The sequence below is a fragment of the Apium graveolens genome, chromosome 6 (assembly GCF_009905375.1).
Source record: "Apium graveolens cultivar Ventura chromosome 6, ASM990537v1, whole genome shotgun sequence".
Taxonomy (NCBI): domain Eukaryota; kingdom Viridiplantae; phylum Streptophyta; class Magnoliopsida; order Apiales; family Apiaceae; genus Apium; species Apium graveolens.
The window spans coordinates 252704345-252725582 of NC_133652.1; the positions used below are offsets into that span (position 1 = coordinate 252704345).

General features: G+C 35.9%; 1 protein-coding gene across 5 annotated transcripts in view; it reads left to right on the forward strand.

Annotated features, from left to right (window-relative positions):
- Positions 1-21238, forward strand: part of LOC141664081 (pectin acetylesterase 7-like) — a 31332-nt gene that overhangs the window by 1433 nt on the left and 8661 nt on the right. For 2 of the 5 annotated variants that reach the window (XR_012551813.1, XM_074469941.1), the window contains exons 7-9: positions 57-117; positions 211-267; positions 415-492. Coding sequence is in view for 4 of the 5 variants with exons in the window: in XM_074469941.1 (XP_074326042.1) it covers positions 57-117; positions 211-267; positions 415-492 (196 nt within the window). In the remaining variant the exon portion in view is untranslated. Of the gene's footprint in view, positions 1-56; positions 118-210; positions 268-414; positions 493-2469; positions 2810-3834; positions 3983-21238 lie in introns of those variants that run through there. The other 3 variants (XM_074469943.1, XM_074469942.1, XM_074469944.1) reach the window with 3 other exon arrangements.

A 21238-nucleotide genomic window follows, 5' to 3' on the forward strand; every position in this document is an offset into this window, starting at 1 on the left:
GTGATGTCATGATGTATGTATGTTCATAGTGCAGATCATGTTTGTTTTAATTGCAGGAAGGATATCTTTGGAGAATACCACTATGCAAATTTCTACAATAGAATTGTTAACTTACATGTACAGTAATCTCTCTAGCACTTGCTCTGTCAAACATATACTCTCCAATCTGCATTTTCAAAATCATGAGTGAAGTATGCTTCTTTATTGTAGGGATCAATTAAGAATTTACCCAAAGCTTGCACTTCAACAATGAGGCCTAGAAGTTTGGTAAGAAAACTAGGCTTGCTACTGATTAGACTTCTTTACTGGATCTAACTAACAAATGATGATCCAAATCGAGTTTCTTCAATGAAAGAATCTATTATGAGCAGTATTAAAATTTTGACATCTATGCGTTTCTTGTTTTTTTTCCAGTGTCTCTTTCCACAAAACATTGTGCCACATATTGAAACGCCTCTGTTTCTTATAAACTCTGCGTATGATGGAAATCAGGTTAGCTTTTTGCTTGTTTTTGTCTCCTGTAGTCTTATTCTCAAATCTGGTAACTTGTATTTGACATTGTACACGTTAACAAATTTTGTAAATATTTTTTAAACGGGAATAGAGCCAAGGTCTGTGTACTGTAAGTCCATACTCTGTTCTACAAGCGGATAGACTGGGTATGCTTAATGCTTATGCTTAATCTGTAATTACTCTAACTAGTAGCATAATAATCTGTGCAAGACACACTTTATTTTCTAGAGTTTTTTTATGCATGTAATTATAATAACGTATTTATCTGTGTATCATTTTCATACAAAACATTACTAAATTACACAACGTTTCCAATATAGTTCATTAAGAAAAATATATGTATTCTTGTTTGTGTTGTATAATTGTATTTAATGAATGAATATAAACAGGTAATCAGTGTACGTTTAAAATGAAATAAATAAACTTAATATGTAGAATGTCGTTGGTATATTTACAAAGAAAAAGTTAAAAATTAACATATATGTTGAATACAGATTTGACCAAAAATTTTGAATTTCATTTAAATAAACTATATAACTGGTCTATATTATTACTGAGTTCTCTACTAATTTACAGTTAACTTACTCAATTTAAAAAGATAAAAAATGTATAACTGAATTCAGAATAACTTGCAATCATAATATGAAATAATATAAAATTTACACTACTGTTAATATAAAAGTCGATTTTAGTAAAATATGTTAGTTTTTAAAATTTAACGTATGTATGTTTGGAAAAATGTTAGTTTTTTACACTACTCTTAACAAAATAAGATTAAGTTATATGTGTCTATGTTAGCATGTGAATTATCGTATATTACATTTCTTAGAAAATTACGATGGTTTCAATTATTTATATGCTAAATATCTGATTTATGTACATGTATAATCATTATTAATATCTAGTGTGGCAATTGATTACTTAAATAACATGTATTTATAATTATTCAAAAATTAAAATTATGTAATAAATAAATTACAATAATTTATATATGGTATTCACATTATCACTAACAAACAATCTATATCTGTTTTTTTCGCGACCGAGTATCAATCATGTAACATAAAAATAAATTATATATTGTAAGACTTATTGTTGATGTTCATGATTTTTTTCAAGAATTTGAAGGAAAAATTGTAATTATATTGTTATTTAAACTATTTTTAAGTTTCTTTCATTACAACTCTAATATTTCTTCATATAATAATTTGATAATATTGTATTCTATTTTTGTAAAATTAAATATTTTTCAATTCGATAAAGTTTTATAAATATTAGTTGAACTGGTTAGTTCCTTCAAATTATTGAACAATATTTTTTTAAATAGTATTAAATGTATTGAATCAAATGCTACAATATAGTATAGATATAACTTTTATTTGAATAATTCAAAATATTAAAATAATTCAAAATATTAAAATAATTCAAAATATTTGTACAATATTATCTTGATCAATAAATATTGTTTATCTAAAAGAATTCTTTTTAAAATGCTAGTTTTTTTAAAGTGAAAAATGAAAAATAAATCGATTTAATATATCAACGTAGTTTTAACAAATCCCGTGAAATCTCACATCAAATTTCAAATATTTTTAAAATCGGGACAAGTCCCAAAACACTATTGCGCTACCAGTGAAGTTAGTAATTTTAATACAAATAATCAATTAACTTGATTGTAACACCCCCAAATCCGGGGTCGGGGATCCGGGTTGTCACGAGTTCCATTTCCCTTAACAACACCCAATCTTAATAAATAATCAACTACTCTGTACTGTGACCCCACAATAAACACACACACCACAAGTTATAGTCTCAGAGATGAATATCCAAAAATAATCACAAGTCGTTTTATTCCACAATTATATGCCAATACACCTTAAACAGGTTTCTGAATAAATTTACATTTCTTTGCCATTATTACAATTCATAAATATACATAATCTGATACATCAAAAGTTGAAAGCCTAGCCTATTGGTAGTTCCTACCTCAGCTATGGCGGCATCAGTGCTTCTAGAAAACTGCGGAACGTCTCCTAACCTCTTGCGAATCGGGAGCTTGGTCCGGTTCATCTTGTCTATCTGATGTTGTGTGATGAAAGAAGAAAGCAAGGGTGAGCCGCAAGCCCACAAAAATAATATGTATAATTATTAACAATATATGAGCCTTCTCATAGTACTCATGAAAGTCTTGGTCAAAAGAAATGAACCAAGTTGATATCTTAATGCGATGAAGTCGCAAAATATTCAGTATATATATATATACATATATACTTTTCAAAATATTGGAAGTCCTCTTCCATGCACAATATACACAAAGTCCCAGTGTATAACTGTATAAAAAAAATATCGTTGCAAGGTGATCTCATATATCTAACCTTGTCTCAACGTTCTTCTGAAAATCTTTGTCATTCATAAGACAATTATTAATTAGATATAAGTTTAAAAGATGAAGTTACAAGATACCCCAATATACTTATATCTTTCCCAAATACTACTTGAACTACCACCGTTCAAGTTATAATTAGCTTCAAAAGTTCATCACATAGATGATACTATAAGGCAAGATTTGAATAGATTAAATCTTAAAAATATTATCAAAATAAAATGAAGTTACGAGATATTTCATTTGATGTAAACATCATTTTGAAAACTTGACCCTGCCAACACTCAACAATCGCCCAACCATAGCCTTTCTATCGAAGTGCTCTGGGTAGTGTTGCAGAAATTATCCAATTGGATGATGAACTCATTGTTATTCCTAGAGGACTAACAATGAGATTTACAGAAGGGGGGGGGGGTTGAATGTAAATCTCAAAACTTTTTCAGGTTTTGAGAAGTTTATTAAAGCAGTGTGTTCTAGATGAACAAGTGTATGAATTGCTTTGAGCTAATGCAGACAGATATATATTCAAACACAAAATGTAAGGAACACAACAAACTTTAAAAACTTTTCTGGTGGATTTATTGTTCCACCAGAGATGGTATATTAGAAAATCTGTGTTCAACAATGTTGATCACAGCTGCATCCTAGTACAAACTAGATGAATTTTCTCTCAAGATATTTCTTAACAGCTCTGGAAAATCTCTCTCTAATTACTAGCTTCTTCTTGGTTTATATATTACCAAGTGTACAAGTGAAAAACAATATAAAATTACAATAGTAAAATAAGTTCTTCACTTGCTTCTTTTCCTGTTCAATCAAGTACTTTGTTGACTATTGCATCTTTGTACTAAAGAAGAACGGCTGCTTTTTCTGTTGATCCTGAAATACGGCTACCACATCTCAGTTTTCTCTGTCAACCCATGTGCCTCTGTTTGTAGGTACAACTACCACTTATCAACGGCTAATTAGCAGAACATCCGTTGAAGCTTTCATCCGTTGATGACTTCATCCGTTGAAGGATGTTATCCGTTGAAGCTTTCATCCGTTGATGCTCTCATCCGTTGAAGGATGTTATCCGTTGAAGCTTTTAGAGACATCCGTTGAAGCTTAGCTTCTCATCCATTGAAGGTCTTTAAGTCATCCGTTGATACCACTTCATTTATACAAAATTACAAGGCATGAAATATTTACAATTGGCCTTCCTATCTGCATATCATCTAGTAGTCAACATGACTCATAGTTTCTCTCAACTTCTAAGAATTACATTTTAAATACAGAGACTGAAATATGCTACAATACTAGACTTATTTCTAAGTAAAGCTACACCATCAACGGATAGCCAAAGTGGTCTTATCCGTTGAGGCTACAGACACTAAATTTCTACTTAAGTGTTTTGTTAAACATATCATCAAACTAATGCACATATATTCCTAACAATCTCCCCCTATTTATGTCTATAAGAATTGTAGGCATAAATTCAGGGTTAACTTGATGATAACAAAACACTTAACAAATATTTGAATTGAAACTAAGTAGAAATATAAAAGTGCTGCAAAAGTGTATGTACTAGGAGGTAATTGAAGATTTACAGTATTTCCAAGGGTGCTCCTCTAGCCTGAGCAAATCATCATTTTCTTCTTTGTTCCCTGGTTTTCTTTCCTAGCCCTTTGTCATTTTCCTCAATTTGGAGTTGGAGTTGTCTGAAGAATTCAGCTTCATCTTCATCACTGATATCCAACTTAGATTGCATTTCCTTGAGAGTTCCATTGCTGGCAATCTTGAGTTGGTCTTCAAGTCTGAAAAATCTTCTGACTCCTTTGTCATCTCTAAATTCCATCAACCAATGAGGTGATTTGTGAATTTTAGTTCCCCTTTCTTGTATGAGTAAGGTTCTGGGCAAAGCATTTGGTTCCCTCCAAGTCTTCCTTATGTTGGCAATCTTGTTGAGAATTTCAGTCTTGGCTGTTCTGGTAAAGCCAGAATCCTTTTTGATGGCTGAAAAGACTCTGATCAAGGTAGAGTAGCCTTCATTTAGAATCCTGTAGAGAGGCCATGTTCTTTCCCCAGCTCCCTTATATCTGAACACCAATCTCTCTGGTAGCTGTCTGTAGGCAGCTATTCCCCTTACTTCCTCCAGCTCATCCAGATAGAGATTAATGTCTGAAGCTTCTTTTATGTCACAGATGTGAACATAATCATCTTTAGAAATGGGTGGCTTAGGGTTAGGTTTTTGTTTTTGAGTGAATTTCTTAGAGGTTAGGGGAGGTGTAGATTTAGATTTTCTTTTCTGTTTCTTTGGTAGTGGTAGAGTGGTTAAAAAGGTAGGCAATGTGATGTTGTCCCAATCAATAGGTTCCTCTTTTGGAATGATTGGTTCACCATGGATATTTATTGAGGGATCAGCAACAAAAGGTTCAGGTATGGAAGGTAGTGGTTTAGATATAGATTTGGTATCTTCAGGGTTATCTTCACTCCTTCTGTGTGCCTTGGCCTTTCTTCTGTTTCCCTTCTGCCATTCCTCTCTTTCTTCCATATTTTCACCAAATATGCTCCCAAGAACCTCATCTAAGTTAGCAATCTTTTCTTCACCCCTGACTTCAATTCCTTTCATTTCTTCAACTTGGCTTGACTTTAGCTGTTTTTCAAGCTTTGCTTGTGCTCTTTTGTCAGCCTTGAGTTTTACAGCTTCTTTCTTCAACCTTCTGGTTTCTTCCCTTTTAGCCTTTAGAAATTTGGGATGTCCTTGCATCACACAGATACTCTTTCCCTCTCTATAGATAAAGGCCATGTTCATTCTCTCACCCTTGTCCTTGGTCTCCTTCTTCTTTATGATGCTTGCACTTAGAACTTTGTCTCCATCAGGTTTTGGAAGAGGAAAGTCTACTTCCTGCATCTGAGCAAAGTCTAGGGGATTCTTTGTGGAGTCCATACTGGATCTAGTGTTAGGCTTTAGAACCATAGGTTTTAAATTCTTGAAAGAAGTCTCTCCAACCTTATTTCTCCCTACTGGCTTGAGCTCCATGTTGATTGGTTCAATCTTTGTGCTAAATTTCACAGATGTTGATTTATTTTGTGTAGAACCAAACACCAATTGCAACCTTTCATCAATTCTCCTCCATTGTTCTTTCATTTGTATTTCAGCTGCTGCTAGCTGAATCAAATCAATTCCATCAGGTTTTCCCTTGATTTGAATGATTGGAGAGGTAGTGATGGCAGGAACTAGCACTTTAGATATCTGAATCTTTATAGAGGGCTCTCCTTCCCCTTCCCTTTTATTCTCCCCCTTTTTGTTATCATCAAGGAGAGGGGTCAAGCCTTGTGCTTTTGCCAGCTGCATTAGGAGATTGGTTTGAGATTGTTGGTTGAGAAGAAGGGTGGCCACAGAATCTTCAATTCCTTGAACTCTGTCTTCCAACTTGGCCAGCCTTTGTTCAGTAACTGATTCCTTTTTCAATCTCGAAACCAAGTCCTGCAAAGTACCATAGGGCATGACTGAATCCAATTTTTCTGAAGTGAAGGATTTCAAGTCAGCAATATCTTTCCTGAGATCATCCAGACTCATATTTTGCTTTACTTGCTGCAACTTTATGAGATGCAGTGAGTCCAGGTGAGCTTGGAGGATAGCCTTGATATTTGCATTTGAAGTGTTCTGAATGGCCTTTTGAATAGAGATGATTTGTTTGACCAAGTGGACATTGAATTCACCTGTTCTATGCTCCTTAGTCAAGGCCCATTCAGGTAGATTAGGAATGGAACTAGGGTCTTCATCTCCCCCTATGTTCATGCTTCCATCAGAAGAAATAGAGTCATCATCATCAGAATTTACTCCAAATTCCTCAGATGGCTCACCAGCTGTAGAAGGCATCCTGTTAATAGCAGCTTTATCCCTTTGAAGAGATTCTGTTGAGTGCACTAGATGTAGTGTCCTTTCTGCCTCCTCATTGCCCTGAGCAGCCAACATTTGATAGGCTGTCACAGGATGAGTAAAAGTGTCAGCATCCAAGGAAATGTTATCAATTACAGCTTTGTAATGTTGCTGAAATTGTCTTTCCTTTTCAGCATCATCCACAATCATTGACTCATGAGCAATGGCTGGTTCCACCCTTGTATCAACTGTACCTGCTTTTCTCTCTTTTTCTCTATGTTCTTGCATCAGGGGCTCCCCCTGGCTCACACATCTCACTCCCTCACCTTCACCTTCTAAGGTGGTACTCCACTCACTGACTTTTGCCATGCTGGAAGAAATAGCATGCATTTTTGTGCTCTCAATCTCTCCTTTTGCCTGGGAGCAACCCAGCCTCTCACTCAAATTTTCAGTCCCTGCCCTCAATCCTAAAAGTGATTGCACAGTATTCATGTCTTCTACACTTGGAATCATTTCAGTTATTTGTGTAGAGACTATCAACGGATGTGGAATATCCGTTGAAGGTGAAACTGTTGTTATCAACGGATAACTGCTGTTAAGCTTATCCGTTGAAGAGCAACCACTTGTCAACGGATGAGTGATATCCGTTGAAGAAGGAAAAGAAGATGAAATTGAAAGTGATATAACTGTTGAATCTGTATAGATTGATTTGATATGTGTTGATACAGATCCTTCAATTATATCTGAAAGAATTTGCGGGTGATCCAACAAATCATCTAAAAGATGATGATCACCTGTATTTGAGTGGGGCTCCTCCCTGAGTTGTAAAGAGGGAGAATCCGGAATTGATGGGAATTACATATCCACATCCAGAGATGGTGAAGAAGTATTTGGTGATTGATGTGTAGTTATTGTGAGAGAATGGGGCTGTGACTCCACATTTATTGGAGTCACATCAAACTTAGTTTGAGAAGGCACAGAGACAGATGGATGTATCTGTGCAGTGTGTGCACCCTGTATAGAAGATTGGGTTCTAGCCTTCTTTCTTCTAATAAAAGCTTTTGTAGGTGAGTGTTTGGCTTTAGTGTCCCTCCCTCTTTTGTTCTGTGTTCCTGGTTGGGAACTCTTTTCAATAGTAACATCCTTTTGGGAGGATGCTACTAGGGATGTGCTAGAAACCTTTTCAACCACCACAGCTTTTTGAGAAACTGGGGCTTGGCTAGCTTGGGAAGCACTCAACTCTCCTTCCTTATCCTGGGGGTTTCTTTGATGTTCACCCCTCCCCTCACCACTCACACCCTGTTCACTTCCCTCAGGGTTAATGGTTGTTGTTACAACTGTTGTCTTTTGAGAAACAACAGAGGTGGTTTTCTTTGTCTTGGATTTTGAAAGTTTAGATTTGGTGACCTTGGTAGAAATCTGTTGGGGCATTGACACAGATTTCATGGCCACACTAGAAGATAAAGAAATAGAGGGGTTGGAAGAAGTAGGAGTTGTAGAAGCAATTACCTCACCTACCTGGGGTGCATTCATGATTGGTAAATATACCAATTGCACACTGCTGTTGAGATCCATTCTCAATAAGTCTGCAAGAACTCTTTTCTCTTGTGCCCAGCACTTGAGTTTATTATTCTCATTGATAATGACTAAATTTTCAGCAACATGGTTAGCCAATAACATAAAGAATCTAGCATAATAGATGTTATTAGGTCTATTAGCTTTGTTACCTAATCTAGTACCTAATTCTAGCATCACATAGTTGCTAAAGTTAAAGTACCTATCAGAAACAAGCATATAGAACATATTAACAAGAGATGAAGTTATGGCATCAAAATTACTAATTTTCCCAGAGAAAACCTTTATGAAGGCATCCCCAAGAAAACTCCATTCTTTCCTAAGGCCTTTTCGTCTAATACCCCCTAAATTAGCAGAGTTAAGAGAGTAACCTATGGAATCTAACATGCTGGATACATCACTATCAGTGTGTGGTGTCATGGCATTGTTCTCAGGTAATTTAAAACATGCTTGTAAGTCATCACAGTTAATACAGTGATTTTTACCTTTGAGAGTGAAGGAGATAGTCATATCCATGGAGTTGAACTCAGCAGTTGTCCAAATCTCCTCAACTACTTCACAGAAAATCGTTGGGGCTTCCAGCATTGCATAGCTAAGTTTACAGTTTTTGATGAAGTCCATCATTTTGTTATAATCTGAGTGGGCTTCATTCTTTTCTACCAGAGCTATGAAATTGTTCTTCTCGTAGATGAACCCAGATTGAGACATAATCTTCACGACTGGTGCCATTGTTGTGAGTAGAAATTGCAGAGAATAACTTGAAGGTTTTGCAGAGAGAAAATGGTAAATGCTTGAAATTCTAAGAAAGTGTAAAGTAATAATGAACAATCAGAAGGGCTTATATTCTTTCAAAGAAAAAGAAATAAATAAGGGATTAATCAGTAAATAGGTGTTAGTGAATTTCAGCCGTTTAAGAATAAACTGTAAGTATTCTAATAACTACCTTTAAAACCAATACATACAGATGTATGTATGGTATCAACGGTTAAGAAAATAGAATCAACGGCTGTGAGACACCTCAAACGTCTGATGTGACATTTCAACGGATAATGTAAATTGTCATCCGTTGAAAGGTACTTCAGTTTTATTCGTTGACGGATAAAAGTTCCAGAAATATACTTGTCTTTCAACGGATAATGAATATCCGTTGATAGAGCAATTTTGACTTTCAACGGATAGGGAACATCCGTTGATGGAATAAACTTTGTTAAAAGTCAAATTTGTTCTAGCAACTAATATACTTCAGGCTTCACTTCAAATTGCAAAGAAGACATGAATTTTAAGAGTAATTAAGCATACCTAGCTCATTTACCAATCTTGTGAATGTTGATTCATCAAGTGGCTTGGTAAATATGTCAGCAATTTGTTGTTCACTTGGAACAAAATGTAGTTCCACTGTACCATTCATGACATGCTCCCTGATGAAGTGGTACTTAATATCAATGTGCTTGGTCCTTGAGTGCTGCACAGGATTCTCTGTTATGGCTATGGCACTTGTGTTGTCACAAAAGATAGGTATTCTATCAACATGAAGTCCATAATCAAGGAGTTGATTCCTCATCCATAACATTTGAGAACAGCAACTTCCAGCAGCAATGTATTCAGCCTCAGCTGTAGAAGTAGAGACTGAATTTTGCTTTTTGCTAAACCATGATACAAGCTTGTTTCCCAGGAATTGGCAGGAGCCTGTTGTACTTTTCCTGTCTATTTTGCAACCTGCATAGTCTGCATCTGAATAACCAATTAGATCAAAGCCAGATTCTCTAGGATACCAAATTCCTAAATTTGGTGTACCCTTGAGATATCTGAAAATTCTCTTGATAGCAATTAAGTGAGACTCCCTAGGATCAGCTTGAAATCTAGCACACAGACATGTAGCAAACATTATATCTGGTCTGCTAGCAGTTAAATATAAAAGTGAACCAACCATGCCTCTATAACTTGTAATGTCCACAGACCTTTCAGTCTTATTTAATTCAAGTTTGGTGGCAGTGGCCATGGGAGTTTTTGCAGATGAACATTCCATTAAGTCAAACTTCTTTAAAAGATCATGAATATATTTAGTTTGACTAATGAAAATTCCATTACTAACTTGTTTAATTTGTAAACCAAGAAAATAGGTTAGTTCTCCCATTAGGCTCATTTCATAATTACTTTGCATTAGCTTAGCAAACTTTTTACAAAGTTTATTATCTTTAGAACCAAATATTATGTCATCTACATAAATTTGAACAAGTATACTAGAGCCATTAACATTTCTAAAGAAGAGAGTTTTATCAACAGTACCTCTAGTGAAGTGATTCTCCAAAAGAAATTTTGATAATGTTTCATACCAGGCTCTAGGTGCTTGCTTCAGTCCATAGAGTGCTTTCAACAGATAATACACATAGTCTGGAAAATTTGGATCTTCAAATCCTGGAGGTTGACTTACATAGACTTCTTCCTCTAATTTTCCATTTAGAAATGCACTCTTGACATCCATTTGATAGACTTTGAAATTGGCATGGGCTGCATAGGCTAGAAAGATTCTGATAGCTTCAAGTCTTGCAACAGGAGCATATGTCTCATCAAAATCTATTCCCTCTTGCTGAGAATAGCCTTTAGCAACCAATCTGGCTTTATTCCTTATGATAATGCCATTTTCATCCATCTTATTTCTGAATACCCATTTTGTATCAATAGGACTCTTGTTCTTTGGTTTGGGTACCAGCTTCCAAACTTGGTTTTTCTCAAATTGGTTTAGCTCTTCCTGCATAGCTAATATCCAATCTGGATCCAATAAGGCTTCTTCCACTTTCTTAGGTTCCTCCTGAGATAGAAAACTACTATACAGACATTCATCTTGAGTAGCTCTTCTTGTTTGCACTTTAGATGATGCATCACCAATGATCAGTTCAAAGGGATGATTCTTGGTCCATTTCCTTTGAGGTGGAAGATGAGCTCTAGATGAGGTGATCTCAGTATTGTCATGATGTGAGACAGCGTTTTGATTTGTTGAAACTCCCCCTGAGTTGTTGGTCCTTTGCAGGGAACTTGGAGTTCCATCAATTAATGATGTAAATTGATTATCAGTTGATGAGCTATGATCAACGGATGCTTCATTAAGTACTTCAACGGATGATGCACAATGTCTTTCAACGGATGCTGAATTTTGTGCATTATTCAGGGGCAAATTTTGTATTCCTTTTGAAGTGTCGTCTCCATCAATCTCTTCTTCACTATCATCACAATATATTTCAATATTGTCAAATTTGAGTCTCTCATAATGTTCCTCATCTGTTAGTCCATCAATCTTTTTATCATCAAACACAACATGCACAGATTCCATAACAATGTTGGTTCTTAGATTGTAGACCCTATAAGATTTTCCAGCTGAATAACCAACAAATATTCCTTCATCAGCCTTTGCATCAAACTTCCCTTTATGGTCAGATTGATTCCTCAGTATAAAACATTTACATCCAAAGACATGAAGAAAGTTTAGAGTTGGTTTTCTTTTCTTGAACAACTGATAAGGAGTCATGCCTTTAGCTTGATTGATCAAAGAAATATTTTGAGTGAAACAGGCACAATTAACAGCTTCAGCCCAAAAATATGTTGGTAACTTTGATTCTTCAAGCATTGTTCTGGCAGCCTCAATTAAAGATCTGTTCTTTCTTTCAACTACCCCATTTTGCTGAGGTGTTCTTGGAGCTGAGAACTCATGCATGATTCCATTTTCTTCACAGAACAGCCTTAATGTCAAATTCTTGAACTCAGTTCCATTGTCACTCCTGATGTTTCTTACCTTCAAGTCAGGATGATTATTGACTTGCCTGATGTGATTGATAATGATTTCACTTGCTTCAGCCTTTGATCCAAGAAAATAGACCCATGAGAACTTTGAGAAATCATCTACAATCACTAAGCAATATCTTTTTCTTGCTATTGACAATACATTGACTGGTCCAAACAAATCCATATGTAGCAGCTGTAATGGTTCATCAATTGTTGTTTCAAGCTTCTTCTGAAATGATGCTTTCCTTTGTTTGCCTTTCTGACAAGCATCACACAGACCATCCCTTGAGAATTCAACAAGAGGAATTCCTCTTACTAAGTCCTTTTTGACTAGATCATTCATTGTCTTGAAATTCAAATGGGATAGCTTCTTGTGCCATAGCCAACTCTCAACTGAACTTGCTTTGCTGAAGAGACAAGTAATAGATTCTGCATCTGTAGAGTTGAAGTCAGCTAAGTACACATTTCCTTTTCTAACTCCAGTTAGAACCACTTTGTTGTCTTTCTTACTAGTGACAACACAGGCTTCAGAATTGAAGGAAACTGTATTCCCTCTATCACATAGTTGACTGATGCTCAGTAAGTTGTGCTTGAGACCATCAACTAATGCAACTTCTTCAATGATGACATTCCTTGTTGAAATCAAGCCATATCCCATAGTAAACCCTTTGCTGTCATCTCCAAAGGTTATGCTGGGGCCAGCTCTCTCTTTAAACTCTGTGAGCAGGGAGAAATCTCCAGTCATGTGTCTTGAACAGCCACTGTCCAAGTACCATAGATTTCTTCTATTTTCCTGATTGCTTGATGAACTAACTTCGTTTTCTTCAGAATCAGCCATGAGAGCAAGGTTGACATAATCCACATCTTCATCCTCTTCATCTCCATCAGCTGCCCAGTCCTTTTCTTGAGTAATGAAAGCCCTTTCCTTCTGTTTGAGCAGATCAAAATATTTCTTTTTGTAATCTACTTGTTCAAATTTCTTCTTTTCAGAGGTTGGCTTTCTGCACTCACTTGCAAAGTGTCCACTTATACCACAATTAAAACACTTGAACTTGGATTTGTCCACCATGTTCTTATAGGGTTTAGTGGCTCTAGTGTTTTTCCTGAACTTCATCTTTGCAAATCTCCTGGACAGAAATGCAAGATGCTCATCAATACCATCAGAGTCATCTTGACTGGAGTTGTCTTCATTTTCAGCAACTTGCTCTTTACCCTTGTCTGATTCTGGATTTCTTACACCATCTTTGGAGCTTGATGTAGATCTCACAGTTTCTTTTCTGCATGCTTTCTCATTTTCAGCTACCAATGCAACTGAACCTCCTTTCTTTCTCCCCCTCTCCAATACCTCATCCTGTTCCAACTCTAGTTCATAAGTCTTCAAGATTCCATATAATCTTTCAAGAGTAAAGTCCTTATAATCCTGAGAGTTTCTTAAGGAAACAGTCATGGGTTTCCATTCCTTTGGTAAGGATCTCAAAAATTTAAGATTTGAATCCTTCACCTGGTACACTCTACCATACAGCTTCAGTCCATTCAACAGCTTTTGGAATCTATTGAATGTGTCATTTAAAGATTCATTCTCTTCAAAATGAAAGTACTCATACTGTTGAATGAGAAGCTGCATTTTGTTCTCTTTTACTTGTTCTGTACCTTCACACAACAGCTGAACTGTGTCCCAAACCTCTTTGGCAGTTGAACAATTTATCACATTATCAAACATATCCTTGTCAAGACCATTAAATAAAATGTTCATAGCCTTCTTATCCTTGTGGACTTCTTCTGTGTCTTCCATTGTCCATTCTGCTCTAGGTTTTGGAATGGATTGACCAACAGCAATTGTGGCCGTAGCAACTGTGGCTACTTTGTGGGGAATGTGAGGACCATTCTCAATGCAGTTTACATAACCTTCATCTTGGGAGAGTAGATGAAGGTGCATTTTCACCTTCCAGTGGTGATAACTGTCTTTGTCAAGAACTGGGATCTTTACTCCAATATCCTTCTTACTCATCTTTGTTAGATTCCAAGATCTTTAAACTCTTTGTGTGTCAAGAGCAGGCTCTGATACCAATTGTTATTCCTAGAGGACTAACAATGAGATTTACAGAAGGGGGAGTTGAATGTAAATCTCAAAACTTTTTCAGGTTTTGAGAAGTTTATTAAAGCAGTGTGTTCTAGATGAACAAGTGTATGAATTGCTTTGAGCAAATGCAGACAGATATATATTCAAACACAAAATGTAAGGAACACAACAAACTTTAAAAACTTTTCTGGTGGATTTGTTGTTCCACCAGAGATGGTATATTAGAAAATCTGTGTTCAACAATGTTGATCACAGCTGCATCCTAGTACAAACTAGATGAATTTTCTCTCAAGATATTTCTTAACAGCTCTGGAAAATCTCTCTCTAATTACTAGCTTCTTCTTGGTTTATATATTACCAAGTGTACAAGTGAAAAACAATATAAAATTACAATAGTAAAATAAGTTCTTCACTTGCTTCTTTTCCTGTTCAATCAAGTACTTTGTTGACTATTGCATCTTTGTACTAAAGAAGAACGGCTGCTTTTTCTGTTGATCCTGAAATACGGCTACCACATCTCAGTTTTCTCTGTCAACCCATGTGCCTCTGTTTGTAGGTACAACTACCACTTATCAACGGCTAATTAGCAGAACATCCGTTGAAGCTTTCATCCGTTGATGACTTCATCCGTTGAAGGATGTTATCCGTTGAAGCTTTCATCCGTTGATGCTCTCATCCATTGAAGGATGTTATCCGTTGAAGCTTTTAGAGACATCCGTTGAAGCTTAGCTTCTCATCCATTGAAGGTCTTTAAGTCATCCGTTGATACCACTTCATTTATACAAAATTACAAGGCATGAAATATTTACAATTGGCCTTCCTATCTGCATATCATCTAGTAGTCAACATGACTCATAGTTTCTCTCAACTTCTAAGAATTACATTTTAAATACAGAGACTGAAATATGCTACAATACTAGACTTATTTCTAAGTAAAGCTACACCATCAACGGATAGCCAAAGTGGTCTTATCCGTTGAGGCTACAGACACTAAATTTCTACTTAAGTGTTTTGTTAAACATATCATCAAACTAATGCACATATATTCCTAACACTCATTACGGGAGTTTGCCGCGCCAGGAAGACCACTTACGATGATCAGTCGTAGTAGTACAACTCCACCATTTTCTACATGTAGAGGAAAACCTGTCGGATTTACTTGTCAACCGAACACTGAACTCCTAAGGAATGGACCGCCTTAGCGGAACTTCCAGGCCATTTGGGCCAATATAATAAGGCTGGGCCGGCGCTACTCGGCCACTTACGCCACTCCTAGTTCAGATGAAATCCATGACTCTGAAACGTAAAGCTTGTCCCCACTTTCCCCAAGTAAAAACTTGTTGATACGGCTCCACCAAGAAGTCGTATCTATTTGGAAAGGAGAACTCACCGATATTTCCCAGGCGATGCCTGTTAATGGATTAACTTGTTCCAAGAATTTTACTTCCCGAGTGTTGGGTAAGTAATCAATTCATTTATCAAAACAGCAACCTTGTTGCGAATATAAAACACACCACAGATCCGGATCCCTCAGGTTTTGAGCGAGTATTTAAATCCCCTTCGAAAGGAGGATCTTAAAAAAATGAGTTTTGGGATCCGCTCTAACTTTTAAAAAAATCATTTTGAAGACTCGCAAAACATTTTTAAGAATGTTTGGAGTGAAGCTGATTTAATGAAGTAAATCAGTCCCCAGAATATTTAGAAAATGTCTGAATATTATTATTTAAATAATATTCCCATAAAGAATAATCTTTATAAAATAATTGAAGTAGAAGTATTAAAACTTATACTTGAAATGAATAGCAAATAATCAAAGATATACTTATACGAAAGTAATATCTTTATTTGAATAATCAAAAGTAAGTTTGATTATCGACACCTTATTCTTTAATACAATAAAGAATATTATTAAGTAATAAGCGGAGTCATAATACCTCGAATGAATACTATAAATAATATTCATAAAATAAAGGAGTCATACATCCTCAAATGAATATCCAAGTAATATTCAATAATAATATAAACTGAGTCATAAGCCCTCGAATGAATATTCAAATAATATTTAAATAATAAAATAAACTGAGTCATAAGCCCTCGAATGAATACTCAAATTAATATTCAATTAAGTAAAATAAAGGTATCGAATAAACCTTATTCGATCCATAGTTTTAAAAACTATATCCATATATATATATATATATATATATATATATATATAATATACTCGGGAACATCGACTCCCGGTTTAGAAATATGTTCACCTTTTATCCCCTATACTAAGGGTATACGCAACTACTTGCTTATTTCTAGCATAGGTATTATGCAACTATAAGCATTGAAATCAACAGATAGATAACCAGATTACGAAACAGACATGCATATATACCATATCAGCATGCTCCAATATATCGCAAAATTTGCTAATAACAATCATGCACTATCACAAGATAATGCATATACATATATTTACATCACAACAACAGTATATCGGGTAGAAAACTTGCCTGAGCGACTGGGGGTTACGAATGGCTCGGGACGAGTCTGGTAACCTATAAACAACAAGTAAGTTGGAATTAAACCAAAGTCACTTGTTAATCTATACTCTAACCAACTCAGACTCTAACGCTCGTTTTGCGCTTACTGATTCTCTTAAGTCACTCGAGTACCCTCGGCTCCACCATTTTTAATAATTTAACCTTTACGAGTTTTAAGGCGATTCCTTCGCGAGTGTCTTACCAACTGCCTAACACACTTACCATAAATGTTTCATGCATTAATTAACCCTTTTTGGTCTTTAACCTATGTTTCAAAGTAAGGCGAGGGGAAAAGTTTCGTTCGCGAAACGCCGTTACTTGAAATGGTCGTTTCTCCTAAACCGTGCATCGGAATCGAACGAACTACATATCAAAACGAAGCTCGTAACATGAGCTATCTAAACATGGCAGTGGTCATAATCTAGAAGGGGGTTCTCGGGTCCTAATGTTATGCACAAAAACAGTCCAAAGAAAATCGGACGTTACGACGGCTATGTTTATGCGATTACCAATGTTTAAACTACTCCAATTAACCACCAACCAACTCATAACCATCAATACAACAAAACTTCACCTAAACCATACCACATCAGTCCATAATCTCCAAGGTTTTCAACTCAAACAACCACAATCATGACCTATGAACTATAATCAAGCTTCAATTACCAAAAACACTTCCAAATCAAACCAAACTACTAATAATCACAATCCATGCTTCTCATTTCACAACACCAACCATTAAACTTACTAACAAATAAAGTAAAGGCTAGGGTTTGAAGTTTATACCTTCCTTGGGAGGTGTTAAGTTGCTAGGAAGCCTTAGGGAGCCTCCTACAAGCTTGATCTTTCCAAAGAAATCAAGAACACAAAGTTAGGCTTTGAAGTTTCTAAAAGTCCAATTTAAAGAAATGTAAAAATGAGGGTCTTATCATGATTATTTGGACGAGACTTGTGAACAAGAGTTGTAGGCCATCTCAATACCTTTCCAATGAGCTATAGAACACAATATTTGAGTGAGAAATGAAGGAGATACAGCAGTTTTAGTGTTCTGGTTCTGTTTTGGCCGAGAGCATGAAGAACAATGCCTTAGTTTCTTTTTGATTTTGATGAAAAATGATTTGCTTGGCTTGGTTGGTTTGATTTTTGTGTTTGTTTTAGTAAATTACCTAGTTGCCCTTGATTTTGTGTGGTTAAAAAGCCACCACATCTCCTTCCTTCCCATGTCATGCTTGTGTCATCCTCATGATGTCATCCTCCCCTCCTTGTCCTCTTCTTATTGGCTGGGTGACATCATCCTCTCTAATCCCTTTGATTAACTTCCTAATTGTTTGCCTAATGACCGCTGATCTGTTATACGGTTCGCTTAACTTTCGTTTTCGTTTATCGTTTGAAGGATCATACCCGGGATCTTATTACTTAGGTTCCCTTAACCTTTCTCAATATATTATATTCCTTTTATGATCCTCTCCTATAATCCTTTAATTTAAATCCTTTTTATCCTGTTACCTTTTTCTCAAATCTTTCCGTATCTAGTGTATTTCCGGGAAAAATCAAAGTGTTCGGATTTGGATTCTGACGATCTTTACATACACTTATATCCCATATAAAGTACTAATAAAATCTCAGAATATCCATATCAGAACCCCTACATAGTGTGGCATGAAAAGTTTTCTCATTCAGCAAAAACACTATTCATAAGGGTTTCAAAAATTTCCCAAAAATTGGGGTTATTACAGTCTCCCCTCCTTAAAAGGATTCCATCCCGGAATCAGATAGAAAATGAATAGGGATACTCTCTTAGCATTGCACTTTCTAACTCTCGAGTAAATTTTCCCACATTGTGGTTCTACCATCAAACTCTTACTAGTTTGATAACCCTTCTCCTAAGCACTCGTTCCTTTTTACTCTATACCCTTCATGGTTGCTCCATATAGGTTACGTCTGGTTGCATGTCTATGCGCTCATATGCCCCTATTTGTCTGGCATCCGAATTACACTTCCTTAACATTGATATGTGGAACACGTTATGAACTTGCTACAGGTTCGGGGGTAGGGCTAGCTCATATGCTAACTTCCCAAACGTCTTAATATATCCAAGGGTCCAACAAATTGTAGACTTAGCTTTCCTTTCTTTCCGAACCTCATCAATCCTTTTTCAAGGGTTTCCAAGGGGATACCTATAACATTACTAGGCCCCCTATTTCATACTCTTTGTCCTTTTTGAGTCAAATCAGCATACCTCTTATGTCCATCTTGGGTTACTACCAGCCGTCCTCTGATTAGATCTATTATATCCCTGGTCCTTTGGACTACTGCGGGTCCGAGCATCTTGCGCTCTACAACTTCATCCTAACATAAGGGAGATCGACATTATCTTCCCTCAAGGATCTCATAAGGTGACACCTCGATAATGACATATGATCTATTGTCGTGATATAACTAAATCCGCGTTAAGTGATCATTCCAAATTTTTTCAAGTCTATTGCACAGACTCTCATTATAGCGTTTAGCATTAGAGCTTTTGCTTCTCAATACCCATTCTTTTCGAGTTCGTAATCGCTACTACCTTCCGTTTCTAATATTATACTGGTTATACTTTTGCTCGTTAGCGTTCTATAACCTTTTAATAACCACGTCAACCTTAGTATTACGAATGTGTTCTCATTCTGAATACCACCATAACTTTACTACTCCTTTTTCAGCTGTTTCTATTTTCGAAAGCTTAATCCTTCATATAGAAGTAAAAGAATTTATTGAGAGATCACTATGATCATGAACACTTGTTATCTCGCATAGTTAGTACAGAAGGTGGCCAGCTTTTAGTACTTGACAAGCAATTAAACAATAGTTGGTATCCTACTAGGCTTCTATCACACAGATAGACAATCATTCAGCAATACCTCCCCTTCTGGAAGGGTTGTTCTTCTCAACTTACATGAAATGAAAAGAAGAGAAAAGAACGAACTGAAGAGAATTGTATATATAAAAAAAATATACTGCCACAAAATATCTGGCTTGGAACCTACCTCTGAACTATAGAGGTTTGTCATAGGAGAACAAAACATATATGCATTTATATCAGCATCAAGTATTATAGCATCGTATTTCCCATGCCTAAATATTTCTATTCCGTCCATCATTCTATGGACCCATGCTCTTCTTCGAGCTTATACACAATCACCTTTGAAACTCCCTCGATTTCGAAAATCGAACCTGGGATCTCATTTTAGACATCACCGTTACTAGAGTTCTATGCTTGCACCACAACCTTCCTCATATAGTAATACGACTCTCTTTTCATAAGAGGGAATAAATATTCAATAGGTAGATACTCTACTTAATTAGTCTATCAATGATAACTTATACACTACCACGACCCGTTTAGTGGTACTCAATCTCAACATCCATTCCAATACAACTCTCACGGTTGTAATCAGCTCGTTACTTGCAGAATCATTGCTGCCTTACTATGGTCCACCACTGACCCACTGTCATCATTCACTTTCCATGAAATCTTAATAGCTAACCATACGGAGTCCATACATGTCGTATCAAATCCTTCTAAGGAGGTAACATAATCACCATTTCTGATTCATGAAGAACACTCCTGATCTCAAAGGTTCGTTTAGTCCTTTTGAAACATGGTCCAGGCTCATTCTCAAGATAGTACCTTCTAAGATAGATAGCCCGCTCATGGCGATTACACGAATTAAACCTTTACCAGCTACTATTACGGCTGGGTATTGCACAGTCATCAGAAGGAATGTCAATCTTCCAAACCATAATACAACCTTCACAGTTTTAACCATCATCACTGTATTCTTTTGGCACAAGCGCCTATAATTATCCTCTTACCTTTAAAGTGTCGGCCACCTCTTTGGCCTTTCCTGATAGTAAAATTTCCTTACAGTCAATGTCACTTTAACCATCTCCAAATAAATTTTCTACCTTATTTCAATCACAGCTTATGTGAAAATGCTTTCCTTAAAATCTGATGAGTAAAAAAAAAATCACCATTTTTCCATAAGTTATTGCCTCAGTCTTTAGAGGTTAATCACTGTCATGACTGACTCTCAATCATAATTAGAACATCTTTTATCTTAAGTCCTAATTGCCCTGAATAATTTCGACCATTACTGGTTCGATCCATACTTTCTCGTGGTTTAACACGTGCCCCACTTGGCAACATTATAATTACGTCATATTTCCTTTATCAACATTTCTATTCTTGAAAATTTTGAATATTACCTTTCTCCTTGTAAAACCTCTAAGGTTATCCTTCAATCGTTCCTCCTGTATTCCCTAGATACAGGGCATATTAAAATACCATTTACTATTACTAGAACCATTGTCTATATACTTCTGAAAAATTTCTCCACTGATTCTTAAAGGTTGTTGCTACATTAACCCTTTCCAAATCATAATGTCAAAACTCATACTGTCCCTATTAAGGGTGAAATTCCAGCCTTTATGCATTCCCCTAGGATTCATTTTAAGTTACCGATGTTCTA